We start from the raw sequence: 21,987 nt of genomic DNA, 5'->3' as shown, positions 1-21,987 counted from the left end.
CCCTGCTTCTTAACTGAGTTTGAATATTTTCTATATGTTATTCCTGTCTGTCAAGGGAGGGAATGAAAAGGGAGCCAACACCATCTATCAGCAAGGCCATGGGTGCCATTTTTACCTGAAGCCATTGGGTTCTTGTCCTGCAGCTTCCCCCAGGGCACCAGGGTTCCAGGCATACAAATGACATCAACAGCGACTAGGAGCAAGCCTTTGCTGGGAAAAGCAGTGCATCCAGGACTTCAGGTTGCTGGCGCATGAAGGCAGGGTCCTATTTATTTTTAATTTTTGTAGAGTTAGGGGTCTCACTCTGTTGCCCAGGCTGGTCATGAACTTCTGGGCTCAAGCAATCCTCCTTCCTTGGCTTTCCAAAGTGCTAGGATTATAGGCCGGTAGGGTCCTATTTTTGACAATGGCAGCAGCAGAGATGCCGAGGCAGGGGAGAAAGAAATTTCTAACAATGACTGGTTGGTTGTGTCCAGTTTCTGTGGGGCTGAAACACACTTTTCACATTAACACAGGGGATTGTGAGAAAAGGAAGTAAGTCACAGGTGCTCCAGAATGGTACCTTGGAGGCTGTTCTGGGCCATCTATTTTGAACATGGCTTGGAACCGTTATGAAAGACCTCATTATTTATAGCTCATAACTGGGAAAACACCTTTTCTCCTAAAAATAAAGATATCCAAACTTCCTGAAAATGAACCTTTGGTTTTTGACAAACACCAAGTCTCAAGAACACCAGGTGTTCTTGTTTTGGGTGAATCAAACTATTTCTGAGTATACCTTTAAGGATGTGAGTTAAAGCACCTAGAGCACCCCGGGTGTTACAGTATTTTGATGGAGTTTTAGTCACTGAGGTTGCAAATCAGAAACCTTAATGAAAAACAAGCCCTCCAGTTTCCTTGCACTATTATAGCAAGAAATGTCTGGTTCATGGGAAGGAGGATTCATAGAGCTCATCTACAGTAGTTTAATGGCACCTTCCCAGAGAAGTGTAGCTTTGAAAATCTCAACTAAGCTAGCAGGTGTCTGGATGGCATCACCATTTCTTTCTTTAACAAGCGTGGGAGGCCTGGGCTTAAGAATCTCTAGGTAGAGGCACCATTGTGGTAAAAATACAGAGACTCAAAGCAAAAGGGAAAACTAATACTGCTTTTATACCCCACTTCTGTGTTCATGAACTCTCCTCTCTGATGATGCCATCTCTCCTCTCTCCTGCCCCTCCATGATCTCTCTGGATAGTCAATCAAAGGGAGGCTGGAGAGTCTCCGAGTTAATGCTTCTGACATGGACTATGTTTCAAGCAGCTATTCCCTGGTTTATAAAGCAAACTTGATTCTCTTCTGCCCGGCCTTCCCAATTTCCCCCAAATCTACTCCCTTTTCAGTCTCATCTCCAGTTATCCTCTTGAGCCCGGCTCCTAGCCTTTTCTTTGACTTACTAGCATTGCTCAAGCTGTGACCACTGCCTAGATGCATTGCTGACTCTACTTCACCAATTCCAAATGTAAAATTCCAACATATGAAAACCGTGGAGGAGAGGGAAGATGGTAACCATCAATGTGGAATGAAAGGGCCAGGGGAAACCCTGGCAAAGGAGGTGGCAATTAAACTGGACCCTCCCTTCTATGACCTGGACAATAAGCACTTGCTTACAGACCACTAGTTTGGGCATTTAATCACAGGAGGGCTGTTTTGCATTGTTATCTGAATATTCCACTGGACCTGTGTTGATTAGAAGTTCCTCAAAGTCAAGGACCAAGTCTTACACTTCTTACATGTCCTCTGCATAAATTCTAATAAAATCTGTTAAAAATCTGCATTGTGATGGAAGTGTATTTTTTAAAGATGGCAATAACATTATATGTTTAGAAAGAATTAACAAAAGGTCACGTTTTCATGCTAGTTGGATGATAGTATTTAAGAAAAGTTAAACTGATAAAACATCATTAGACCATAGAAGTGCTAAAGCCATAAGTATTTTGCGTACATACGAGGCATTTTGCATAAATGTTACTAAATAATCAATGCAAAAAATTTACTTGAGCATTTACTGTGCTGGATGCTGAAGTGAACTTGGAAGAAGCAAAAAACGTAGTTTTAAAAATCTGTCTTGGGCTGGGCACAGTGGTTCATGCCTATAATCCCAGCACTTTGGGAGGCTGAGGCTGGTGGATCACTTGAGGTCAGGAATTCGAGATCAGCCTGGCCAACATGGTGAAACCCCATCTCTACTAGAAATACAAACATTAGCTGGGTGTGGTGGCATATGCCTGTAGTCCCAGCCACTTGGGAGGCTGAGGCAGGAGGATTGCTTGAACCTGGGAGGCAGAGGTTGTAGTGAACTGAGATTGTGTCACTGCACTCCAGCCTGGGTGACAGAGTGAGACTCTGTCTCAAAAAATAATAATAAAAAAAGAATCTGTCTTAAAAATATAGGTTTTATTTTTGACAGTTTCACTCTTGCTGCCCAGGCTGGAGTGCAATGGTGTGATCTCGGCTCACTGCAACCTCCGCCTCCTGGGTTCAAGCGATTTTCCTGCCTCAGCCTTCCGAGTAGCTGGGATTACAGAATGCACCACCATACCCAGCGAATTTTTTTGTATTTTTAGTAGAGACGGGGTTTCTCCATGTTGGTCAGCTGGTCTCGAACTCCTGACCTCAGGTGATCCGCCCACCTCAGCCTCCCAAAGTGCTGGGATTACAGGTGTGAGCCACCACGCCCAGCAAAAATGTAGTCTTAAGAAGGTAAGAATTCCTGAAGGAACTCACAATGTATGACTGGTATATAAAATAGGAGAATAATTGATGTGACCTATGCATTGTTGAGACTTCTGGTGCAACAGAAGATGAGAGACAAGGGACAGATGTGGGCTGCCACCACTCTACCACTACGCTTGGATGGGAGCAGGTGGGAGACAGAGAGTGCAGCACCAACAGGAGTCAGCCTTTGTCCTCCAAATATTGTGGCCTTGACCTTGGCAGATGTCAAAAACAGCCTCATGCTTTTTAGGAAAGGCTCTGCCATATGCACCTGGGATTAACACCCTTCTCAACCTGAGAAACCAGTGCCCTCCACCCCACCTAAATGAAGCTTCAAATAGGGCTCATAAAAGGGAATGACATGATAGGAAGAGAAACGCTCTGTTGGGAAGAGGCTGACAGTGCTCAGAAAACCATGGAGCAAAACAGATGGAAGAGGACACATATACCAGTCCTGCTGGAACTGCAGGATGGCGAGAAAAGCCTGCAAGCTGGCTTGGAAATGAAGGCTGGGTGAGTTGAGTGAGCAAAACTGGTTCATCCTTAACCTGCTAAGTTAGAGTAAGAGAATTTTAGATGGTGGGGGTTGGGGGATGACTGTCTTTTAGATCAGCTTGGAAAAAACAAAAATCCTCTTCCACACTAAAGTAGGAAAGACCACAGAGAGAGTTAGCAGAGAAGGCATTTCAGGAAGTCAAATGGGGAAAAAAGAAGACTGTAAGATAAATAGGTAAAATTATAAAGCATCTAAGAAGCAACTCCAACAGGAGAAAAAAGGTGGGCAGGGTCAGAGTTCAGAGGATGTGAAGGGCAAAAGAGGCCCTGTGAAATACAGGCCTCCCTCGTGAGGAGTAAGGACAGTGCTGTCCTGCCACCTCAAGGTAGGGCCTGGCACTGCCCTGTTCCCAGTTTTGTGCCCTAAAGTGAAGCGCCACCGGCAGCCTTTGACAATCTTTCCACCTCCTGACTCTTGGCGGGCAGAGCATACAGTCACAGACGAGATTATTAGAACACTTTATCTAGCATATGGAAGGAACAGAATGTCAAAGGGGTTTATGACTGTACCTGACCAGATAATTAGGTAATTAGCACTATTAACAGATTGGGCACATTTATACATGCGTTTGTATATCTCCGGGGAGGCATAGTTTCGAAAACATAGTATCAGGTGTTTTTTTATTATAATGTTTGTGTGTGTGTGTTTTTCTGCAGAACATTTTATTTCTCAGAAAGGATGCCAAGCATGCTTCTTTTCTGCACCGTACGGCCCTTTTTTACTTAGTCAAGCCGGACTGCAAAAAATGAAGAAGGAAATTCGTTTCTGGTCCCCCCAGATCTTATAACAAGCACTGCTGTGCTGGTTGGCTTCTTTGTTCATATGCCCAGGCCCCCACCTGGGTGGTGCACAATTCTAGGACTATGCTCTGGCTGAAAGACAGAAAAGACCAGGAGAGGGAGCACGAGAACACAAGATATTTCTTTATCTGGGTCGCAGGAAAAGTCACAGAAAGAGAGTGAGGCAAAGAGAAGCAAATGCCTCAAAAAATATATGTGGGATCTTAACGGTGTATTTTTTAGGTGCAATAAAAAGGGAATTTGGAACTCATTGTTTGTTCATCACATAGAATACAGTTTTAGCAAATTATATTTAATGCAGACTAAAAGGCCATTTTATTTATTAGTTCGTCCTGAATGATATCATTACTTTATGAACTGCCAAATCTGTCAGCAATTATTAACACTCCACAGCTAGCTGCCTTCCCCTAGGTGTTTCAGTTCACCTTTGCCACACAGTAACATGGGAGCAAATGCGTCAGACAAGCATGCAGCCCCAGGCACAGACCAGTGGGTTTCAGTGACACTACAGCACTTAGCTGGATTAAATTTATAGGCTGACAACAAGACAATGACACCAGGGATTCTCCTCCACAGGAATTCACAATATGGGATGTCACTGGTGGGCACCATTACAATGTAAGATACAAATCACCTTATTCCTTTAACGAATGCATACTGACCACTTTGCACGGTTCTATCGTGTCTTAGATGCTGGGGGCATAAAACAATGAATACGAAGGAAAGGGTACTTGGTCTGAGAGGTTCTAGGCTGATGGGACAGAGACAAGTCAACAGGTAATCATAACACAGCCATAAGAACTGTCAGTACAGTTCTTACTTACAGGGTGTATAAGTCCGTTTTCATGCTGCTGATAAAGACATCCCGGAGAGTGGGCAATTCATAAAGAAAAAGAGGTTTAATGGACTCACAGTTCCACATGGCTGGGGAGGCCTTACAATCGTGGCAGAAGATGAAGGAAGAATAAAGGGACATCTTACATGGCCGCTGGCAAAGACAGAATGAGAGCCAAGCGAACAGGGAAACCCCTTATAAAACCATCAGATCTCATGAGACTTATTCACTACCAGGAGAACAGTATGGGGGAAACCACCCCCGAGATTCAGTTATCTCCCGCCGGGTCCCTCCCACAACACATGGGAATTATGGGAGCTATAATTTAAGATGAGATGTGAGTGGGGACACAGCCAAACCATGTCACCGGGGAACTACAGCTGCTGGCGGAAGGGCATCTAACTGAGGAGGTGACGTATGAGCTGCAGCCTGAGGGAGGATTAGCTAGGTTTTGGGTGGGAGCTGGTGTTCCAGGTGGAAGAAATGAAATGTGCAAAGACCTAAGAGAAAACATAGCATGCAGTGTGGTGTGGCAGGAGCAGCAGCTGGGGCAAAGGCACAGGTGAAACTGGAGAAGGGTGCAGGGAGACGGACTGGGAAGGTCCTTCCATGTCGGCCACCAAGGCTGGCCCAGGGGCCTCACCGGAGTCTATCGGGCATGAGATTATGAGGGAGACTCCTCTGGCTGCATTTGGGGAACAAGCCAGATGGGCGGCAAGCCAGTCACAGAAGCCCAGGCAAGTGCCACTGTGGCCGGGATACAGGCAGTGGTGTTGGGAAGGGAGATGTAGACAGATGAGAGAGGCCATTAGAAGGAAGAGTTGGTGAAGTCTGAGAGTATAGGCCAATTCAAGACTGAGAACGACTAAAAAAGGCATCGTGTTGCTTCTAACTAATTAACCAAAGCCACAATCTGGATACCCCATTGACAAAAACAAGGTACCTTTGGAAGCCATTTGGGACATCTTACAGTGTGTAATAGGAATTATGTACAGGTTCCCAGGCAGACCCAAGGCAGTTTAGGTTTCAGAGTCATAAACGATGAAGGAGGATAAGGCTCAGAATTCTGTAGCCTGGGGCTTTCTTTAAATGGACACCTTTGACGTCAGTCTGTTGTTTCAGTTACTGCCTAATGTAGGATTTTTAAAAACAGCACACTTTCCCAATAAGTCATTCTGGTCTGGCAATGAGAAAGAGGTGAAAGTTCTTACGGGATGTGAAGGGTCTTTTAAAAAAACAACGATGGGCGGGGTGCAGTGGTTCACGCCTGTAATCCCAGCACTTTGGGAGGGTGAGGTGGGCGGATCATGAGGTCAGGAGTTCAAGACCAGCCTGGCCAACATGGTGAAACCCCGTCTCTAATAAAAATACAAAAAAAAAAAAAAAAAATTAGCTAGGCATTGTGGCGGGCACCTGTAACCCCAGCTACTCGGGACTCTGAGGCAGAAGAATCGCTTGAAACCGGAAGGCAGAGGTTGCAGTGAGCTGAGATCACACCACTGCACTCCAGCCTGGGCAACAAGAGCGAAACTCCATCTCAAAACAACAACAACAAAACAAAGATGGCTGGGCATGTTGGCTTGGGCCTGTAATTCCAACTACTCAGCAGGCTGAGGCAGGGAGATTGTCTGAGCCCAGGAGTTCAGGACCAGCCTGGGTAACACTGTGAGACTCCATCTCTAAAGAATGAAAATAAAAAAATAAGAAAATATCAAAAATAAAGGTGATTGGAAAAATAGATGAGCTAGTACAATGTGAGATGATGCTACATATAGCCATGGTCAGAAATGGGGAAGGGGCAGGGGAAAGATGACCTTCCTCCCAGGACCTGTGTGTTGATTTTCGTAATTGTAGAGCAACCTACCAGTTCTATGACCAGGGTCTCTACTTGGACCTTTAGAAGCTTCTTCCATCATCACTTGAGTGGACTTCAAACTTCAAAGTGGACTTTGTGATTCTGACCCTCCTGCCTCCCTCTTTTAAGGACCCTTATAATCATTCAGGATACTCCCCCATCTCAAGATCCTTAAGTTAATCACACCCACAAAGTCCCTTTTGCTAAGTCACGTGACACACTCACAGGTTTTTGGGGATAAGGACATGGGTATCTTTGGGGGCCAGTATCCCGCCTGCTATACTGAATTATAAAATCTGCCTAGCTGGTTTCCTAGAGGAGTCTTACTCTCTCGGTGTCTCAAAATAGAGGAGGCCCCTGACAAAGGTAGGTTCTTATGTAAGTTAAAGTGACCCAGGCATTAATGTCTTTATGTGATCAACTGACATAAATTAGGAGAGCCATTAATGGATAAAGTGAAAGAAAAATGATGAAAATTTATTTCAGATTTCAGATACTCTATCACTTTACAATGCAATTTTTTTCAGTATCCTTTCTATTTCTTGTGTAAAGGCAAATTTCTAGTACTGGGTTCATGGTGACTTCTGTGTGGTACAGAGAAACTTGAACTAGAGCTGGAGATACTGAGTCTCCAAACCTACCGCTGACTGGTTTGTGACCCTGGACCTCAGTTTCCCACCTGTTAAAAACACAGACATTTGCATCTTTAGTGAGTGTTACTCTTGTCATTGAAGCAAGGAGTTGAGAACTTGGGCTGTGGAGTCAGCCTGCCTGGCCTTAAGTCCTGGCCCCTCTGCTTAGGAGCTGACCTTTTGGCAAGCTAATTAACCTCTCCTGCTCCAGTTTCCTCACCTGCCATAAGGAGATAATAATGGTAGCAATCCCACAGCATCAATGAGTTAAACATGTAAAGTGCACAGGGCAGTGCCTGGCATACCCTGGAATGCTCAGCAAAGGTTATTTTAAAAAATCATCATCATCATCACTGTATTAGACACAAGGGATACGCAAAAGATAAAACACAGTCCTTTTCCTAGTGCTGGGTCAGATAATCTTTTAAGACTAAGGTTTTATGATTCCCCGTATATCACGGGAGTAAAAACTCCCTGGTGTCCTCACGTTCCATGCATCATGCTGTGTTAGCAAGATCTTTTAACATTTCTCCTTGCTGCCAATTAAAGGGCACCAAGTCAAAGTTGACATGTAAAAATTACTGTCCCATTAGCACCTTCTGGCCTCACTAATAAATCCTAACTTAATTAGGCATATGTCTCTTTTTCGTGGGACAAGGGATAACCAAAATTAGAGGTATATGGGCTCCAGCTTGTTGACAACCATCCCTTAAAAGAGCTCAGTGCATAATTGCATGCCCATAAATACAAATGCTATAATTTTCTTGGATCAAAGATCATTTTCAAAAAGTAGACACATACGTATCATCATGGTAGCTTTTAAGGCAAGTTCTACAAGGTCTAACAAGTCAGTTTTGAGAGCAGGCCTTCCAATAGCTGCCCTCCACTTGAAATCTGAAGTGTAGAAAGTGGAGTGGATGTATGTTTTACTGAAAGAGTCAGCAACAGAAAATAGAGTACACTCACAGCTGTAGCGAGCCAGGATGAATTTATACAGTGAATTTTAAATCAGACTCAAAACTGGCTTGTACTATCCATTGAAAAAAATCCCATTGATTTTGGGCTTCATGATGATGTTTTCTGGGAGAGGCAGACCTTAGACTGAGAGCCAAGCAAAGCCTCAGATGCAGATTTTTTCTTCTATTTTCCAAAGAATTTGAAGAGGCAGAAATTGCTAATGGATACAGGAATAAAAATGAATATTATATTTCTACTTGCTAGCAACTATCTTTGTATGGAACTTGACTGATTTTGTTCTGTCCTAGTGGCTGAATCCTTTCACCTTATTAACTTTTTAAGATAGACTTTAACAATTTCATTTTTTTCTTTGTCTTTTTCCCTTTTCTCTCTTCTATTCAAACACTTTTGCAAAACGCAGTGCTTCCATTAAAAAAAACAAACAAAAAAAACCCAAAAAAAACAAAAACAACTTTGTAAGTCCCTCAGCTTTCTTTTGTTTCTCAGACTCTCCTATCTTTGCGATTTTGCTCAAATTACCTTCATATTCACTTGGCACACAGTAGGTACTCAATAAAGTTGGTTTCTTCCTTCTTCCCCTGCCTGGCCTCTGTCTGGTAATGTACTTCTTCCTTTATTTTTTGGTTTACAAACTACTTGTTAAATAATTGGCTCCAAGAGCCTCCTTCAGAGTTTACATCATTTCTTGGGAAGCTTAGCCCAAACAGAGATAACTCTCCTAAGGTATCCTGGAAATAAAAAGGTTGCAGAGAAAAACAAAGTCCTGCTTATCAAAATGAACTGCTTTTGTTCTCATTTTGGATCTGGTGGCAGAAGGGAAATATCATCTTTCAGAGGTCCCAATAAAATATTTGACAAGATATGTGAAATGTTTTTCTTCATTTGGACTGCTTTTTTCATAACACAGTTTATGTGTTTCAGGAGAAAAACAAGGTCAATTCAATTGATCAAACACTGTGTCAGCAACAGACACATACATATAAATGCTCACATTCTCTCACAGTTATAACAACATGGAATCTAATTTAGAACCACAAGAGCTAGGAAATTAAGAGTTAATACTTAAACCCCACACTGAATTCATCTTGTCATGCCTGAGTATCACTTCTCCTATAGCAAGCAAGATCGCCCACTGTTCTGAGGCCACTAGACAGAGAATAAAATCAGCTATAACATTACTGTGTCACAAGGAGGGAATTAGGGATGAGCCTGGAGAACCGGCTTGAGTGCTCTTTGTAGGCGAGAGCGTGAAGCAGGATGGGAGAGAAAGAAAGGAAGACAAAAATAAAGAGTAAAAAAGCAGGCACATTAGCTGCAGGCAAGCTCCTGCTTGCCTTCTATCCTATTATTACCACTTCACTACTGCCTTAGGGGGCATCTGTAAGGCAGGGGTAAGCTGCTGCTCTCATTACAGCAGGCTACTAGCAGCCTAAACTCCCAAACAAACTTGAAAGATATATGAATCACAATGATCACAGCTGACAATATGCTGTGGTCTTATACTTGCTCCTGCAATTGTGTGTGTGGGCAGGAAAAGGGGGTCTTCTCTTCTACTCAACTCAAGTGTCCCTTGCCTTGCTTATTTTAGAAATGGTTTGAACGACTGTCCTTCAACAGCATTATGGGTCACGTACCCACTAAAACGGAACAACCACACTTTATGTCTCTATCCTGAATTACTGTTTTAATTTTTAACCTAACCTAGCAGGAAATCATGGGTTTAGCCCTGTTTGATCATATAAAATCTCTGTTACCAAAGAGAAAAACTCATGATACTATCCCAAAGGCAGTAACAGATTTTAGGAGCGAATTGTCCAGATACCTCGTTGGCTCTGGTGCAGGTAAAAAAATCACACATAAAATAGCAAAAAGCAAATGTATTAACTTGCTTGAGCTTTTTGCCTCCCTTATCTACTACTTCACCAGAAAAAGGTCTGCTCGCTATTTACAAATTCATTTTTCTTCAAAGCTTCTTCATCATATTACTAGGTCCTGCCGATAAGTAATACTCTCAATTTGTCATTTGCCTGTAAACTTTTAATGTTAATACTTTTTCATTTTTGCAATTTGGCAAATTTTATCATGCAGTGAGAAATTATTATCTAGATGCTAACTGCTAAGATATACAATTAACTTTCTCCTTATCCTACTGAAAGTACACCTCTCGAGAACAATAATACAAAATAAGAGCCCTTCTTGGATTTATTTGGAAAATGAATACATATATTCATTATTGGGACTTTTCAAATTTATGAAAAAATATATATTTGAACCTAAAACCATGTACAGAAGGTTAGCTATTATCTTAATCCTAAATTCTGCTATTATATTTGTATCATAGATGTACTGTGCTGATAGAAAAGTCCGAGCTATTGGATTTGCCACCTTGGATTAATAACTACCCATTTCAAATCATTAATGATGCTGGTTCCAGTTCAGTGATTGAACTGGGTAAAAAAACATTTCATCTTATTATTTCCTTATGAAACAGCTATTGGCTTTGCAGTGCATTTCTTTCTGAAGAAAAGTCCTTTTGAAAGGGAGAATACTAAAAACGGTGTAAGAACCACTGGAGAAGAACAGAAATTCATTTTAAAGCAGTGTACCATGTACAAGCACTGTCTTACAAATAGGATTATTTAATTTAAACCTTAGATCTGTCAAGCTCTATTACTTCAAATGGAGCCTGTCGCTTCTTGAGTTCATTATATATCAAGATTATATTACAATTTATGTTAGGTTAAGTCATTGCTGAGATACAAGGCGGTTGAAAAAAATTACACAGCAGTGTCAGTAAATAGAGCAAAGTCACTGCAGTGTTCAGAAAGGCAAAAAGTCATCTTGCTAAATGAGGATCCAAGCTGTCCTGTACCAAGACTGTTACTAATAAATAAAAGGCCTCTGGGAAAAGTGCTGAGCGTACGCTGGATCTATTTTCAGCTTGCATCAGCAGCTGCTGCCCCTGGGATCACATCTTTACGCATACTCTACACCATATGTAATCACTCCAGTGCTGCAACCAGTAAGATAATGAAAGAGCATGGCATAAATCTATACTTGAGTGGAATGCTAAATGAGAAAAATAATACAAAAAGGGGGGAAATAAACCGCATTTTCAAGTCATTAGGAAGAAAGACTTTGACATATGAAGTGCTGCAACCATTAATAGCACTTATCATATAGAGTGGAGACAAAGAGACAAATTAATCAAACTGACAGAACTGGGACATTTTATGCTAATACAGGCTCCTGGGTTTTAGTCTGTATTCCTCTGCGTCTGGAAAACTGATACCATTACAGGGCAGGAAATTGCATGAATAACATGCAACAGATCATAAAAATTCACACACCAACTGCAGAAACACTGCCAAAAGCTCTGTAAAAACAAGGATGGAGACCTCAACAGAGAAACTACCAGCAAGTAATGAATGCAAATAAGTCCAGGAATATCTCCCATTCATGCATTGTAATTAACTATAGGCTTCTCGCTCATAATTATAGTGGTAAAACTGAAGCCTAGAGAGCGAACTCTGCAGTTAGCCAGAGAAGGCTGCTCAGGCTCTGATTCAAGGCTGTTTGCCATCAGCTGGGGTAAGTGCCACTCTGACCTAAATTTTTTGACTGAGTTGCGTTGGCTTTAAAAAAAAAAAAAAAAAAAAAGCAAAATAAACAGCAGAACATTAGCTGAAGACTTTAAAGTGGAGAAGGGAGAGAAATAAATTGATAATGCAAAGAAAAGTTGAGCAAAATTTCCTATGTATGTTTGTGTGGGTGGTACAAATAAAGAGAATCTGAGATTGAAAACAGTTTTATAAAATGCATGCTGTCCCTGACTTATAAACATCCCCTACTTTCTGAATAAGCTGTATGTACTTAAATCCGAATGGCAGGCAAGTTCTTACGAAAGCTCGTGGGAGCAACTACCCTTTGTTCTCCAAGAGTGAACTCCGAGGGGGTTGGTGGAGAGAGAGCCACTAGCTCATTTATACCAATCTATACAGATAAATTACTGCTGCCTTGTGATCTCTGCCTTTCCCTGAAGAAAGTGTATGTTTCCTTGATACTGGAAGAAGATGGGTTCCTCAGCTGGAACACCAAAGAGATTTTTCCATAAAAAATAACTGTACGGACAGAAGTGTGGCTGAAAAAAAAGGATCAGAATTTCTTTCTCCAATGATACCATGTTTGCTGGCATTCAAGGCTTCAGGGCTCAGTGATCTGGTTTCAATCCTTCCTCTCATTCTCACCTAATACAAACCACATATTCCCTGCCTCTAGAACTTTGCTAAATGATATCTTTCATTTATTTGGCAAATGTTCACCAAATGGCTATTGTGTTGGCCTGGATATACAGGGTAGATTTGTACACTGAAAACACCCCCCTCCAATTTTTGCACAAAGATCTAACTGTCCAAATGAGAAGACAGATAAGCAATAATTCAATGACAATACAATGTAATAGCTGCTATGACAAATATGGAGAAGGTGCTACAGACATATAGCAGAGGGACACTAAACCCCAAATGGTCATTTCCCATCTACCGAAATTCTACCCACATCTCTCTCCATGACGTATTCCCTCATCTTCTCATTAGAATTACATGTTCCTGCTCTGTACCTTCATAGCCCTTCACTTATACCTAGACCATAGAATTTCTGTCGCTCATTGATGATAAATATCTGTTCACTGAACAAACTGAAACAAAAAAGAAATGCTATACAGATATGAGTTTGGGAGCTGATTTAGGAAACTAACCATTACTCATAACCTGTTTCTAGGAAAAAATACATTGAGTTCAAACTAATTTCTTCACAAACTTTTGAAATGTAATTTATCCAAACTGTGTAATCTTCCTCCCTTAGACATTGGGCTACCGAAAATACAATCTGCATTTGCACGAACCAAATCCATGAGATAATGTAAATGTTTCAAGTAGTGCAAACATGAACTGAAGATTATTCTTACAGTCATGTAACTTGTGTTTTAAAAATACCTGTTTTAGAGGCCAGGCTCAGTGGCTCACACCTGTAATCTCAGCACTTCGGGAGGCCGAGGTGGGCGGTTTACCTGAGGTCAGGATTCAAGACCAACCTGGCCAACATAGTGAAACCTTGTCTCTACAAAAATACAATAATTAGCTGGGCGTGGTGGCACGTGCCTGTAATCCCAGCTACTCGGGAGGCTGAGGCAGGAGAATTGCTTGAACCCAGGAGGCGGAGGCTGCAGTGAGCCAAGATTGCACCACTGCACTCTAGCCTGGTGACAGAGTGAGACTCTTGTCTCACACCTGGACACACACATGAGCATGGGGCTCTGTTTGGCCATGTGCAGCTCTGTACAGAAAAGTGCGTTATAGTAAATGCCCTAGGTTAATCTATTGTTATGATTATTGCCATTATGATGACAATCATCAAGTGGGGCGGCCCACAGCGGCTGGTCCGGGGAAACAGCTAGACCACAAGGGCTAACGTCATGACCTGGTACAGTGGCTCAGCGGCCACCCTCTAGAGGGAGGAGAAGGGCCAGGTGTGGTTTTTCTTCACTGCTTTTTGGCCCTGAGGACATTCACCTGTGAAGAATTTCGGGTCTATTAAAAACCTAACAGTGCATTTGCAGAACCCTGCTGGCCTCTGCTGAAGGTGTTGAGTCTTTTCTGAAGTCCACACACTTTTTATTTCTTAATATCACAGGATTCTGAAGTGTATTGGTTTCATTCTGTTTATCTTGTGTAGTTTTAGCATATTTACCATTTTAACCTTTTGTTCTCATCACAATCAGGTGTCATACTATGACTGTGTATGGTGTTTTCAGTTTGTTTATTTATTTATTTATTTACCAGTGAATGGGGTTAGAATGTTCTTCTTCCTTGTGTATTAACCACAAAGAGATGTTTGAATTAAAGTTTAAAGATGACAAATGGTCTAAATTCTGTTAGGCTTAATTAGATGTTGATGTTTGGGGAAGAAAAAAAAACATAACCCAAATGCAAGATAGACAATAACTGTTTTAGCTTAAATATGATAAAAACTAATAGGGTTCATCGTGATTCCTGTTTTTTTTTTTTTTTTTTTCTGAGACACAGTCTCACTCTGTCGCCCAGGCTGGAGTGCAATGGCGTGATCTTGGCTCACTGCAAGCTCCGCCTCCCGGGTTCACATCATTCTCCTGCCTCAGTCTCCTGAGTAGCCGGGACTACAGGCGCCTGCCGCCATGCCTGGCTAATTTTTGTTTTTTCATTTTTAGTAGAGACGGGGTTTCACTGTGTTAGCCAGGATGGTCTCGATCTCCTGACCTCGTGATCCACCCGCCTCGGCCTCCCAAAGTGCTGGGATTACAGGTATGAGCCATCACGCCCAGCTGATCCCTGTTTTAAACAGAGTTAAAGAGAGAACACACTCTCAGTGAAAGAAAGTTTTGGGGAATATAATGGCAAAAACTGCAAATTGATATTCGTGTTCCTCGAATTGACAAGCATCTATTTGTCTACAGTTTATGGCTCCTTATTTAAGTATATTAAAACTGAGAAAAAAATAAAAAGATCAGAAAAGAGGTCAAAGTTAAGAAAGTCTCGGAGAAATGGAATTATTAGCAGGAAAATAACTCTAGTGGTAACATTATTTTCAAGCGGATTCTCTTTAAAAATCCTGGGTCTGGGGAACAGCATGAGAAGCCGACACACAGGCAAAGCTTTGAGCCTTTCTCGTAAGTAGTTACCTAGAGGACGCATGTGATTTGATACACCTAAATCAATGCAATATATTATTTGACAGAGTTATACAGAGCTCCTAATAACCAACTCTGTGCTATAATTACAGAGATTGAAGAAAGGGATATGCGGGTAGGGCAGGAGGGGAAGTGATGGGTCTGTGAGATGCAGGTTGCTGGAGATTTCTTTTTTCTTTTTTTTTTGGAGACAAGGTCTTATTCTGTCGCCCAGGCTGGAGAGCAGTGGGGAGACCATTGCTCACTGCAGCCTTGACCTCCTGGGTTCAAGCAATCCTCCCACCTCAGCCTCCCAAAGTGTTGGGATTACAGGTGTGAGCCACTGTGCCTGGCCGAAAAGGTATTTCTAAGGAAAGGTGACAAGTGCTGCAGGAGAAGTTGTAAGTTCAGGGAGATCAGCTCATAGAGAAAAGAGTGTAAAACAGCGGGCCTGAGGCAGGTGGTAAAATATAGAGCAGGGAAGATGAGAGAAAAGAGTGAAGAGGCTACAGTGGCAAGTGGGAGGTGGTCTTGGGCATGTGAGGGTGGGGTAAGAGGTCACCACTGCATCTAAAAGGGCAGAGATGGGATGGAAAGACACAAAGAACATCCTGGCAGCACACATACTGAATCATAACAAGCTACTAGAAAAAGGCTGTGGCATCAGCTTTCCCAGAGGGTTTTTTTTTTTTTTTAATATTAAAAGAGATAAAAGTCTGTTTTGGATTGTTTAGTTTCTGTTTTGGATGCAGATAGAATTTGATAAGTTAGTTTTCTTTTTCTGAAAGGCACATATAAGAATCATATTTTAATATAGCTGTGCTTTTCAGGAGTATGTTCGGATATCACTCCGGCTTGTGTGTACTATAATAAATATCTGAATAGTACTTTATGGATTATAAAACATGATTTTTCTATTATTTGTTCCTCCCAACAACTCAGTAAATGAGGTATTATGATTCTTATTCTCATTTTCTAGGCAACTGTGGTTTGGAGAGTATAAGCAACTTAATCAAGGTCACAGAGTCATGGGGAGCAGGGCCAGGTCTTGGGTTCTGAGCCCCTCATTCCAAATCCCGCACAATCTCTCCCATATCTCTTCAGCCATTCTAACAAAGTGGCTCTAACGCGTTTTCTTTTCCCCATTCCTGCAGAGTATGTTTTTCCATTTTGATGATTACTCTTAACATGTTTCAAAAAAAGTATGGGCATTGGAAGAGCCAGAAACAGACCAAGAAGGCAGGGACCACAGGACGCACCCTGGCCTTGGCCTTTCCCATCACCTAGCCAGCTTTCATTGGTTCCCTTTGCCTTGATTTGATCCCACCTGCAGGTGCTGAGAGCTTCAGTTTAAACATCTGGGAATATCCTAAATGTGTATAGGAAATCCCCATCCTCCACCTCCTTCTTTAAGCTGGTGCCAAAATTCTCCTGAAAGGAGTATATGGATTTGAATAGGACATCATCCTTGCTTCTGTTTTATAGTGTTTCTTTGTATTTATTCATTCCATCATATTTACTGAGTACCTACTATGTGCTTGGCTCTGTGAAAAGGCAGGCATGACACTTGGAACTTGTACTCCAGTCTTGCACTGTCCAATATAGTTGTCACATGTGTCTCTTTAATTAAGTAAAACAGCCAGGCGTGGTGGCTCACCTCAGGCAGATCACCTGAGGTCAGGAGTTCGAGACCAGCCTGGCCAATGTGGTGAAACCCCTTCTCTACTAAAAATACAAAAATTAGCCAGGTGTGGTGGCGGGCATCTGTAATCCCAGCTATTCAGAAGGCTGAAGCAGGAAAATCACTTGAACCCAGGAGGCAGAGGTTGCAGTGAGCCGAGATCATGCCATTGCACTCCAGCCTGGGTGACAAGAGCGAAACTCTGTCCAAATAAAATAAAATAAAATAAAATAAATAAAATAAAATATAAAATAAAATAACAAATAACAAATAAAAAAATAAAATAAAATAAAATAAAATAAAAAAGTCAGTTCCTTAGTCACACATGTGACTAGGCTACTATATTGACCGGTGCAGAAGAACATTTCCATCATCACAGAAAAGGCTAGTTGGTGGTATTGAAACATGTAAGAGTAATCAAAATGGAAAACATATTCTAGCAGGAGTGGGGAAAAGAAAATGTGTTAGAGCCACTTTGTTAAAATGGTTATAGAGATATGGGGGACAACAAATATGCTTATTTCATGGCCTTATTACTCCTTGCTTAGTCCATTGCAACAACCTGGCTGTTGTCTCTTTCTTCCCCAATTCTTCCTTTGTATAGGTGCCTGATTGACCTTGCTGACGACAGTCACTTTATCTCTTTGCTTCCTGCAGAATAAAACCCAAGCCCTTCAGCATGGCATTCAAGGCTTTTTAAAATCAGGCTCAACGGACCTGTCCTGTCTCCCACCACATCCTCTCCATAAACTATATTTTAGTAACAGAAAGCGGTGTTATTAATATCAAGCCCACTGCCCTCCACATCCATTCTGTAGAAGAATACCTAAATTACAAGGATGTCCACAAAAGTCAAACAAACAAACAAAGTTCAATAAATAACTTCATTGAACTGAAACACAAGAAAAAAGGAGGGAAGAAAGATATGGTCACAGAGAAATGAGAGGATTATTGTAAATTATCTAAATTAGTCCTAAACAAGTAATGCCACACAAAGCACTAGTAAGCTGGAATGTCATTCTCTATCCTCACTATAAAGAGGGCTACAGAAATAGGTGAGGAGGCTGGACAGATGCTTAGGGAACCCAAGCAGAAGAGCTAGGATATTTTGGAAAAAGTAAATCAGATAACCAAGAATGGTTGAGTGAAAGAAGCACACACAAGAAGCGTGTTCATCTACATATACTGAACCCTAAAAGCCTGTTCCTATATTCTATATACAATTTAGGATAATAGGTGTTCCTGACAAGATGCCATGGTGGTTTTCTGCGCATAGAGATTGTGCAAAACAGACAGGGCTGAAAAACTACTGAATTATGGTTTGTTTCCCAAACTACGGGTACTTAGGACCCACTGTTACAACTGTAATGTTTTCTCTAATTGCAATTCACTTTCTTCTTTAAATATAGTTTAAAAAGAAACTTGTCCCAAGCAATATCTGCAAAATCTCAAGTTTAACACATGAATCATACTTTCTGCAGTACATGTTAAGATAACAACAATTATTTTGAAAAAAATTCTCCATATACCACCTGAAGTCATTTCATTTCTAGGTTATGCTGTACATATTCCTATTCCGGGAAATACTGGGATTAGGAACCCAAACAATTATCCTGGCTGAGTCCTGAGGCAGGAGACATTTGGCCATGGCCTTTCCTGTTTTCCAGGGATAGGACTGTGAGCTACTTCCGTGTGGTGGGCGGTGGGTGCTTGGAGGAGTGAAGTAGTAACAGGTAGCAAAGTGTTGGAGACACGAAGCGTTAATCATCAGTCAACAACAGCAGTGGCAGCATTGCTATCTTTCCCGGGGCTAGTGAGAATTAACGGATTAACATTTAGGAGAGCACAAAAGTTTCCAAACATCTACTGTGGTTCTCAATCCTTTGCAGGGAAGTAAACAACTGAGGCGGCCACCTGGGATTCTCATCTGCTGGAGAGGCTGGTGGGAGTCTGGGTTTTGTGGGTGGCCTCAGGGGGCCCTGGCGGCAGCTTCCAGCCTCTGTGGTGACAGGCCATCTCCTGTCTAGTTCACAAATCCAGATGCTGCGGGGAGGTGGCAGCAGTCCAGTGGGGGCGGGACGCTAAGATTCTCACATTAACAATGCACAGACGTCCATCCGTCCAGCACTCCTGGGTCGTGTCCCTAAGAGTGACACAGGGCTGCCCCTGGGACAGACACATGAGATCATCTGAACTGGTGAGCCTCCAGAGGGCCTCAGCTGGGCAGGGGCTCTGCAGCTTTTGTCAGAGGCTGTTTCCCTGCAAAATGGGGGAAAAACTGGAATACTCAAACGAAGGGGATTTCTGTAACTCTTCTGCCATTTTTCTCTCACCTTCCCTGTGTAGCTGAGCTCTTAGAAAACTGGTGTTAAAGCAGTTCAGCAAGAAGCAAGGCAACTGAAAGCCCCTTCCAACAGCTGTTAATGGTTGTCGATGAGCAGGCAGACACCAGGGCTAGAAGGAAGGGAGCCAAAAATAACTCCACAGTGGTATTTTTCAGGACTCAATCATTTCTGATGCTGGAAAGAAGGAGCTTGAGAAACCAAAGTACAGCTGTGGGAAGACAGTGTGGGGCTGGAGGGACGCGGGTGTGGGCTGCTGCCCATGTGCTCCCTGGTCCTGTTATAGCCAGACTTGTAAGGCTTTCTTAAGCCTTGCATCTGAGAAAGGCAGAGACCAGAGAATGGAAAGACAAAGCTGGGGAGACTGATGCTGGCGGCGGCGAACTGAACTCAGCCCCCTGCCTGCAGAGGGGATGGGCTGTTAGTGCCTGGGCCATGGACTGGGGAGCTCTGTGAGGACGGCTTTTTTTGGTGTGTGTTAAAGTCTGCGTTTTTTTTTTTTTTTTTCCCTGTGGGGTTTACAAGCTCATTCAATTGTCCAGAATCCTTGTGGGCATATTTCTCCTAGGGACACTGGCCCTGGATCGCTGGCCTTGCCTGAAAGAGGCTGCCTCCTACTGCGTTTTTGTTCAACTTGCTTTCTCTCTAATAGAGGTTTGCAGCACCGTGGGCTTCAGGGATTCAAAGTTTTTGTTTTTTCCGTAATATCCAGCTTCCATTTCTCGTTTTTAATAATATCCCAATCTTTTCAGCCATTCTCCCAAGAATCGTAGTGAATGATTTAAGTTTTCCTTTAATTTTTATAATGAATACACATAATGGAGCATTATTTTCTCTGACATTTTCCCTGTCACTAAATTTGAATGTTTAGATGGCACTTAAAAAACCTTTCCACCCGCTCTCTGAATGTTCGGATGTTCTTGGTGAGTAAAACGAAGTCTTTCAACAACACCTCCATCTGAATTGTATACTTGATCTTTCTGAGTTTGGCAAATAAACCATCACCCACTCAGAACCTAGACAGGAAAGTGGCAGATGATTCAAGCTTCATTAGGAACAAGTCATGCCAAAATAACTTCATTTCTGGTTTTGATGGGATTACTGCTCAAAGAATGCAGCAGAAATAGCATCCCAGGATTTCAGTGAGTCAGCTGACATCCTTAGGTCACTCTTTGAATAATATAAAAAAATGAGGTCTGGAGATAGTAAAATTGAGCAATGAGTAGCTGCTTGATGGATCGATGTCAACTTCAGCTCAAAGAGAAGTGTCTGGTGGTGTGACCCAGCCTTCCGTCTCCTACTCTGTCACATTTAACTTGTCTCTCTGTCTTAGAAAAGATGTGAGTGGCAACTGGTGAGCTACTCCAGGAGATAGAATCAGGATCCCAAATGATGACCACAGGCTGATATTACATGTTAAATGCATAAATATTTAATTTAACAAAAATAGATGTCAAATCCTGTACCAGGATAAAAAAAATCAACTTTGTAAGAAGAGGATAGGAGAGTCCTGGCTTAAGGAGCTGCATCAGTATGGTGACATAGGTGCCAGGAAACTTACCCCCATGATCCTGAGCTACACTGAAAGATGTGTGATGCAGACAGCGAGTCACACCTCCGCTCTGCTCTTTACCGCTCAGATCAGATTGAGGCTGTCAAACTTAGTCCTGGCTGTGTGTGAAGGTTTACACTGATCACTGAGTCCATGCCCCAGGTGGCATGTGGAATGGCAGAAGAACATTAAACACCAAGAAAGGGAGACTCATGGGCACCCCATGAGTTGCCTTCAGAGAGCTAACAGGCTACCACGTAAAGATGAGATTAGATTTGTTCTCTTTCATGCCGGAGGGCATAAACGGGATCATGAGTGAAATTTTAAGGGAGATGGATTTCTGCCACAAATAAGGAAGAACTTGCTAGTAGTCACAGTTGTATAAAATGGAGGAAGGAGCTCTCTTCAGCGGTGGTGAGCTCCCCATTGTTGCACGTGTTCAAGCAGAGGCTGGAGAGGTGCCTATGCCATTATTATAAAAAAAAAATTCCAAATTGGATAGGGCCTGGACTCTAATGTGCCTTATTTTTTTTAACCTCCAATCTTTGATGCTTCTCACCTCATAGCACAACAGCCCAACAGATGTTATGGTTCTTAGTATTCCCTCAGCATAAAGTTGACCAGGAAGAAAGACAAGGTTGATAGTATTTTCATTTACTCTGGATACGACTGGCAAAACAAACAGAGCTCTCTTGAACTTCTCCAAGTCTCCTGTAAGTCTATGAATGACACCTACTTCGATCTACTGTAGTGTGGAATGCTGGCCTAGTGCAATTAGTTTGCTGAGATCATGAACAATTTGCAGGAAACACAGGAAGCACTGATAGGATGAAATAGAAGGCAGTATTTAAAAATATGAAGTCAATAATTTCCTATGTAAGTTTTCAAAGGCTATCATTCCTCTTCAACGCAAATCCATCTGTACCATTGCAGAAGCTTGAAATTAAATAAATATAGACCACAGCAGTCTGAATTTCATCACATTTATACAGCATTTTTCCAGGCATTAGTTCCCCTCACTGAACAAATAAGCCTTTTCTACTTGGGCCAATCAGGTGAGCAAGGGTAGTCAGTCACACAGACCCACAGTTTTGTCTGAATGGACAGCAGTCTGCCCCATCTTGTATTTTCTTGGGCTTGACATAATAACTGAGCCATTAAAAAAAGTATAAATGTTGTACACACCCTGCCATTCTATACACCCTAAAATAGCAGGAGAAAATAGCTCAAAGCCTTTCCTTCTTAATAGCTCCTTCGACAGGTTTTAGGACAGAACCAGGTAATCTCAGAATCTTT

The 21,987-nt window shown here is 42.2% G+C and overlaps 1 protein-coding gene across 13 annotated transcripts in view; it reads right to left on the bottom strand.

Moving 5' to 3' along the window:
- Nucleotides 1-21,987, bottom strand: part of LOC105496587 (BTB domain and CNC homolog 2) — a 368,815-nt gene that overhangs the window by 40,682 nt on the left and 306,146 nt on the right. Inside the window, exon 1 of one of the 13 annotated variants that reach the window (XM_011767158.2) lies at nucleotides 116-21,987. This exon is cut by the window's right edge and continues 19,860 nt beyond it. The exons of the other annotated variants lie outside the window; for them this stretch is intronic. Coding sequence (XP_011765460.2) covers nucleotides 116-184 — 69 coding nt within the window. The 5' untranslated portion in view covers nucleotides 185-21,987. The remainder of the gene's footprint in view (nucleotides 1-115) is intronic. 13 annotated transcript variants of the gene reach the window in all.

Source organism: Macaca nemestrina, chromosome 5 (assembly GCF_043159975.1).
Source record: "Macaca nemestrina isolate mMacNem1 chromosome 5, mMacNem.hap1, whole genome shotgun sequence".
Classification (NCBI taxonomy): Eukaryota; Metazoa; Chordata; class Mammalia; order Primates; family Cercopithecidae; genus Macaca; species Macaca nemestrina.
This window is presented reverse-complemented; position numbering and strand designations above follow the sequence as displayed.